This window comes from Lactuca sativa, chromosome 4 (genome assembly GCF_002870075.4).
Source record: "Lactuca sativa cultivar Salinas chromosome 4, Lsat_Salinas_v11, whole genome shotgun sequence".
In the NCBI taxonomy this organism is placed as follows: Eukaryota; Viridiplantae; Streptophyta; class Magnoliopsida; order Asterales; family Asteraceae; genus Lactuca; species Lactuca sativa.
The window spans coordinates 266,817,441-266,825,132 of NC_056626.2; the positions used below are offsets into that span (position 1 = coordinate 266,817,441).

A 7,692-nucleotide genomic window follows, 5' to 3' on the forward strand; every position below is an offset into this window, starting at 1 on the left:
CCATCACCATCACCACCACCACCACCACCACCACCATCATCATCATCACCATCACCATCACCATCACCATCACCATCACCATCGCCATCACCATCACCACCACCACCACCACCACTATCACCACCACCATCATCATCATCATCACACCATCACCATCACCATCATCATCACCATCATCATCACCACCATCACCATCACACCACCATCATCATCATCACCATCATCTTAGCGATCGACTATTACACTCCTTTCTTCTGTCTTCCTCCCTCCGCCTCCATCATCACCATCATCATCTTCATCATCACCACCACCACCACCATCATCATCATCATCATCATTACCACGACCACCATCATCATCATCACCATCATCACCATCATCATCATCAACATCATCATCACTAACATCATCACCATCATCATCTTCATCATCATCATCACCACCACCACCACCACCACCACCATCATCATCATCACCACGACCACCATCATCATCATCATCATCATCATCACCATCATCATCATCATCATCACCACCATCATCACCACTATCACAACCACCATCATCATCATCATCATCATCACCATCACCATCACCATCACCATCACCATCACCATCACCATCACCATCACCATCACCGTCATCATCACCACCATCACCATCACACCACCATCATCATCACCATCACCACCATCACCACAACCACCATCATACCACCATCACCACCATCACCATCACCACGATCATCACCACCATCACCATCACACCACCATCACCATCATCACCCCCACTCATGGAATCCTTTGAGGTTCTAACACTTAGTGCAAGTGGTCCCAAGTCCCTAGAGTGGTTCTCCACCACATCTAGTGGTGAAATACCATCATTTGACTCCTTTATGTGTCATTACATGTTAATTAGGATCAAATCGTATTCAAGGCTTCACTTGAACGTCCCACATTCCGTATTCAAATCGCCCGAGGTGAGTTCATACCCCTACGCTTTTCCGAGTTTTTCATGTTTTCAGGGGGGGGGGGGGGGAATACAAGCAAAAGTACAAGGAAACTTGTGCTCAAAATATATTATTTTGTTTAAGATAATTATATTTTCAGTATGCTTTTAACATGGAAAACAGTTTTACCAACCAATTTAGAAATCAACATGTAGAAACGACTTTCAAAACTAGAACAATGAACTTGTGAATCATGTGGTAGTTAGGGGACTAGTCCCCGGGTTTGGTTGAGATAAACTGACAGGGTAGGTCGAGCACCCCATAATTGATTGACATGGGTAGATCAGGCACCCCAGAACTGCCTGACAGTATGTTTATTATATGGTGTGTGGTATGATGGGGGAACTTGAAGATGTTTTCTATAAATTTTTTTATGAATTGTTCAATCAAATATGAAATTTTGGTCTCGAAATTAGGGATGTTACAATATGTTTATAATAATAATAATAATAATAATAATAATAATAATAATAATTATGAAAATAATAATAATAATAATAATAATAATTTTCAAAATAATAATAATAATAATAATAAGGAAAATAATAATAATAATAATAATAATAATAATAAAGGAAATCAAAGGAGATTAGTATTGTATAAATGATTTTATGGAGCTCTTACAAACGGATGTGGCATGCCCGTTCCGTTTTTTTTTGCTCCCGCTTCCTTTTTTTGTTCCCGCTTCCCGCTTCGTTCTCTCAAATATTCGGCTAGGTTTTGCAGTTTGCACTTCCGCTTAATTACGTCGCGCCTCCATCTGCCACACCTTCTCGTTTTCTGCCTTCCACTCCATTCTAGGGTTTGAAGCTGTCCTCACCGATTCGATCAATCCCAGTTTGTGATTCAAAGAGAGGATGGACGATACCTGTGTTGTGTGTGCAGAGAGCCTAGAATGGGTTGCTTACGGATCTTGTGGATACACAGGCCTACTTTGATGATTTGGATCAATACAAAATGGTCAAGGCCACGTGTAGGCTTTCTTGTAGTGTTTGTGACAAGATAGAGGAGAACACCAGTAATAGCTCCAAGAGAAAAGCTAGGTTTCGTGACATCCATCAGCTTAAAGGTCATCTGTTCCACCAGCATAAGTTGTTTATGTGCAGCCTCTGCCTGGAAGCTCCCCTTATGCCGTTATCGATTAACCATAAATACCATAGCAGGCTTCAATCGTTCTGTTCAATCGAAGCTTCAATCGCTCCTGTCATCGTTTTGTTCAGTAAGTAGGCTTAGTCAAAGGTTCAAACCTGCTCAATCGACGACTAACCATGCTCAATCGCCGCCCAAACCTGCTCACTCGGTAAGATTCATTTTTTCTGTAATATATATTTTTATCATTCGACTCAATCGAATTCATCTTACAAATTATTCTCCAATTATTCCAGTTGAAATACTTATCATAAAGTTTAATGTGGCTAGCGAACCCTAATCGTAATTCGCAACTTCAATTTCCTAATTATACCACAATTCACGATTTTAAAATAGGGCTCTAAGTCGAAATTGAGAGTTTCAGCATCTAACTATACATTTGATCTTATACAACAGAAATCAAACTCAAAACAACTTAAAATCGTTCTTCAAATTCAAGTCACAAGTTCTCCAAGTCACAAATGAATTCAACAAAAAATGAGCTAACAGAAAAATAGCGATTTCCAGATTCAGGGTAAGGGAGGTACATGTTACTTCAAGAGCGAGTAAACGTCAGTCGTCGTCCGAGGGAGTAGTCGCCACCGGAGAATCCACCACCGATCAACTTCGTTTATTCTCCGTGTGTCGAGACTCACAGGTATGTTTTAATTTTTCCTTAAATCTATTTTCATGTTTTTTTGTTAACATGGTTTATAACAGGCATTTGGTGTAGTTGCTTCCATGATCAGTTTAACTAAAAATGGTGTTGAAACATCTATCGAGTCTTTCATTAGTTATACATTATAAGTGTGTTTCAAATTAAGCAACTATGGATCATATCTTACCCTTCTACAGGTGGTTGTATCATGGAGTATTGGAAACACGTTGCTGCATTTCAGCCTTGCAAGTGACCTATGTGCTTCAGTCCAATTATCAAATTGACCCTGGAAGCAACATTATCCCAACAGCAAGATGCAGGGATCCACGATGTTCTCAAGAATGTTAGGCAGTACAATTGCCTTTTTGCTGGTGGTACTTGCAGTTTCATTCTGGTAGGTTACTTGACTGTTGGCACCAGACATTGAAGGGGGTAGTTTCGTCTTTTCCCTAAGTTTTTTCTTCTTGAAGCAATTCTGAAGAAATCTGATGATTGTGAGTTTCTTGTGACAGCAAGTGCTTTAGTTGCCTTTATTTGTCAAGAGATTGCTTCAAGCAATGGTGGATCCTGATAGACCTGTTGCTTATCTTAGCAGATTGCTTTAGTTGCAGTTAAGAAATAGCAACATTCTTTCATTTACTTGTTTATTATGATTACATGCATTTAGGTGCTAAGTTTTGAAGGAATTGCTGAATCTTATTACTTGTTTGCAGGTGTTTCTTGGTGCTCTTTATACACTTAGCCCTTTTGACATCCTCCCATGATGTAAGTTATCAATGTTGTTTAATACAAATGTGTGCAATTTTTACCTTTATTAACATTTAAGTTTCTTCTTCTTGTTATTATTTTTAATAATTACAATTGGTTTATTCTAGGTTGGAGCCTGTGATCATCAGCTATATACAATGATCTTGATTACATTCGTTGTTGCTATTTTTCATATTTTTGGTGTATTTTACATGGTATTTGGGACAAATGTGAATTGAATATGGTATTTAATAAAAAATTGGAAGTTTATAATTTTTTAATTTTTTTTAATAAATAAAACGAAGTTAGCTACGGAATGGCTACGGATTTCCGTAGCTATTTATTTCAGTAGCTATTCCGTAGCTATTTATTTCCGTAGCTATTCCGTAGCTATTTGGATTCGTAGCTATTCTGTAGCTATTTAATTCCGAAGCTATTCCGTAGGAAATCTGTAGTTATTTAGTTCCGTAGCTATTCCGTAGCTATGGTAGCTACAGAAAATTCCGTAGCTATTCTGTAGCTATTCCGTAGCTATAATTTTCCCATGGGCCATTATGCTACAGACATTTTTCCGTAGCTATCCGTTTATAGCTACGGATTGTGCTGTAGCTATTGCACCAGTTTTCTAGTAGTGAATTATGAAAATTTGAAGAATCATCCAATGACATTTAAAGTAGGTGAAAATTTGGATGATATATTTGACCATAAGTGGTGAAGAAGGTAACGAGGGACCTAAAAATGTCACAATAACTAAATTTGTGTTTTTTTTTTTCTTTTATTATTTTTTTTGAAAGAGAATAACAAAATTTGTGTTAATTGGTCTTATCATGACTAAACAATTAGAATTTTATGGAAATGGTGTTAGTTTTAAACATGAGTGTTGACCAAGCTTCTAGGTCAACATGTGGCTTAAATGAAATGATTATTAATCAGGGGATTTAGTTGTCAAAATACCTTAGGTATAAGAGTAACTATCTCTACTCTCCCTATTAGACGGTGTTTGATCGAGCAGAAGGGGGCGAGAGGCTCAATATGGCGATTTACTAAGATCTAAGTCGAGGGTTCATCTAGTTAAGTAGATTTGGATTCGAACTTTCTAAAGGCAGTTTAGAATTAATTAAAAAAGAATACCTGTTAAATGACAACACCAACCTAACATGCAAATTTTTGTGCAAGACGTCACCCATGTCAATTGGAAAAGCACACATATGGATATCCAAGATGTTTGCATTTACTATTTTTGGTATTCAAAAATATAAAGAAAAAGGGAGTATCCATGTTGCATGCTTTTCATCAACTGATACTCAGCGTTTCAACAACTAACAGACTATCCTTCCTTCTATCCATAGTTTCTGTCATCTGTTATAACATATGCATTTTCTATGGTAAAATATTGGAAACTCATAATTGTATCGAACGAATAAACCATATATGTACTAAGTAACTTTTTTTTACTTTGAGAATGAGGTAATTTACTTTCCTTAACCGGCTGACGTTATATATCAAATAAAACTGAAACGAAAGATATATACGTTAACAAAAGCACATCTATACATCCATATATACGATACAACAATGGTTCGTTACTTGCTTGTCCCATAAGTCTTTTTGTTATTAATAATAATATTATAACCGCCGTAATGCCCATCTTGTAACACACGAAAACGAGGCTCAATTCCTGCTCTCTTGCCTTTCATCAAATATTTTTTCGATTTCTATATTTAGCAAACTTATTTACCTACGACCCATTATATATAGCATCGTTTCCCAACAGCTTATGCATTCAGACTTTCGACCAACAATGGCTTCATTCATCAGAAATTCCCATCTTTCATGGAGCGTTCTTGTGGTTCTATGCATGGCACTTCTTGTCTCTGTTTGTGAAGCTAGGGTTCACAGGGGTAAAGGAAGCGGCTTTGTTCGAACCAAAGGACCTAACTTTGTTCTCAATGGGTCCCCTTTTCTATTTAATGGTTTTAATGCGTATTGGATGATGAATGTAGCCACTGATCCAAGCGAGAGGATGAAAGTTACTCAAGTCCTACAAGATGCTGCAAATGCAGGTCTTTCTGTATGCCGAACATGGGCTTTTGCTGATGGTGGCGACAAAGCTCTTCAGATTTCACCAGGAGCATACGACGAACGTGTTTTTCAGGTATCAACAAACATGTTTCTTAGCTCATGTTTCCTTCATATTGTATGGTGTTCTTACATTAAACGTGGGTTTGGTTTGCAGGGACTAGATTTCGTGGTGGCAGAAGCAAGAAAATATGGTCTTCGGTTAATATTAAGTTTTGTTAACAATTACAAAGACTTTGGAGGGAGACAACAATACGTTAACTGGGCAAGAAGTTCTGGCGTTCAGATCAACAGTGACGACGATTTCTATACCAACCCAATAGTAAAAGGGTATTATAAGAACCATGTCCAAGTAAGTAAGCGTTCAACAGCATCAATTGTTGAGAAAAAGTTGAAGAATCAACATCAATAATGTTTTGTATTTTTTATATATCGATCGACCTAGCTTGTGTTTTCATACCGAACTTATATGCATAACGATGACTGCATGCAGAGAGTTATAACAAGGGTGAATACTATCACCAGGATCGCATATCGTGACGACACCACAATCATGGCATGGGAACTCATAAACGAGCCCCGCTGCCAGGCTGATTACTCTGGAAGAACAGTTAATGTAAGCGACACCATGTAAAGATATAAATTACAAGAATCTTTAAACATTACCTTATAAGGAATTGTAATTTATGAATTCTGACCACGACATACATGCATTTTGCTGCAGGTTTGGGTTCAAGAAATGGCTTCCTTCGTCAAATCATTGGATAGACACCATCTATTGGAGGTTGGCATGGAAGGGTTTTATGGTGACACAATGCCTGAACGAAAGCAGATAAACCCCGGTTACCAAGTTGGAACTGATTTCATCAGCAATAATCTTGTTAGGGGAATCGATTTTGCCACCATACATGCATATCCTGATCAATGGTAATATTTTATTTTTTTGGATAACATTAAACAAGAGCATTCATGATCTATAAATACAAAAAAGCCATATATATATGCAACTAAAAGAGCTAGAGTATTTAAGGTAAGTATTCAAATTTGTGGTTATGCTACAGGTTGTCTGGACAAAATGAAGAGTCACAGATGGCATTTATGCAAAGATGGATGTGGAGTCATTACCAGGATTCAAAAACTATCCTTAAGAAACCACTTGTGATTGCTGAATTTGGGAAGTCTAGCAAAGATCCAGAATATAACATTAACAAAAGGGACTCCTACTTGAATGCTGTTTATAGAAACATTTATATGATGGCCAGAACTGGAGGAACTGTTGGTGGTGGTTTAGTGTGGCAGCTTATGGCGGATGGAATGGCTTCTTACTGCGATGGATATGAAATAACCTTGTCAGAAAATCTATCAACAAGCAACATCATTTCTCAGCAATCTCAAGCCATGAGCACGTTGTCTCAATTGCTAAGAATCGCATCTGAAAATGTTCCTTCCGGCAAAAATCATAAACTCCAACTTGATCATATTAAAGGTCGACGTTCCTCTAAGACAAACCATCATCATCATCACCATGCTCACAACCAAAAGGCAATGCCTTGACAATGTGCACAATTGAAGGATGGGATTAGAATCAAGATCCTCTTATCGTATTACTGAAAGTGTCAATTAATTTCTTGCGGCTTTAAGATAATTGTCAAATAGCCCGTTATTTATTGATTCAATTAATTCTAATGAAATGCTTCTTTCTCGAAAGAGATAGTTCCACATGCAAGGAAAGTCTTTATCAACACACACTTATGTTCATGTACGTAATTTGAATGGAAACTTTAAATATTCATTAACAAAACGTAGTACCTGAAACCCTAGCTTTTATAATGATTAACAGAAACAACATATAAAAAATAGGATAATAAAAAAAAAAATTGGAGAGCCCACACTTGCTGACGTATTTGAGTTTTCTATAGAGTGAATTGTCTGTATTGAAAACTGGACCGACCGGTTCAAGCGTTTCAACCGGGAACCCCCGTATATAAATACCTGATTCAGATGGAAAGACCGGTTGTTCAAAAACACGTAAAATATGTTCAATAAACCGTTAAAGTAGTTCTATGACCAA

At 37.4% G+C, this 7,692-nt stretch overlaps 1 protein-coding gene and 1 long non-coding RNA gene across 5 annotated transcripts; both read left to right on the forward strand.

Moving 5' to 3' along the window:
* Positions 1–1,648: 1,648 nt before the first annotated feature.
* LOC111919586 (uncharacterized) lies at positions 1,649–3,815 on the forward strand. 4 transcript variants are annotated; one of them, XR_006190878.1, is made up of 6 exons: positions 1,655–2,309; positions 2,555–2,795; positions 2,993–3,227; positions 3,308–3,405; positions 3,509–3,560; positions 3,671–3,815. It is a non-coding gene; the product is annotated as an uncharacterized LOC111919586 (long non-coding RNA). The 4 variants fall into 4 exon arrangements; XR_008232211.1 differs by having other exon boundaries at positions 2,993–3,189; XR_008232213.1 differs by having other exon boundaries at positions 1,649–2,309; positions 2,666–2,795; positions 2,993–3,405.
* A 1,504-nt stretch (positions 3,816–5,319) lies between these two features.
* LOC111919584 (mannan endo-1,4-beta-mannosidase 5) lies at positions 5,320–7,421 on the forward strand. The gene is made up of 5 exons (XM_023915158.3): positions 5,320–5,697; positions 5,779–5,973; positions 6,115–6,237; positions 6,346–6,548; positions 6,683–7,421. Exons 1-5 carry the CDS (start codon positions 5,320–5,322, stop codon positions 7,173–7,175), a joined length of 1,392 nt encoding a protein of 463 aa, XP_023770926.2. The 3' UTR covers positions 7,176–7,421.
* The last annotated feature ends 271 nt before the right edge of the window (positions 7,422–7,692 follow it).

Coding starts and splice junctions, on each gene's coding strand:
- LOC111919584 (XM_023915158.3), top strand. CDS start 5,320: ATGCATTCAGACTTTCGACCAACAATGGCTTCATTCATCAGAAATTCC. Junction 5,698..5,778: donor ACGACGAACGTGTTTTTCAG/GTATCAACAAAC, acceptor TTTGGTTTGCAG/GGACTAGATTTCGTGGTGGC. Junction 6,549..6,682: donor CATGCATATCCTGATCAATG/GTAATATTTTAT, acceptor GTTATGCTACAG/GTTGTCTGGACAAAATGAAG.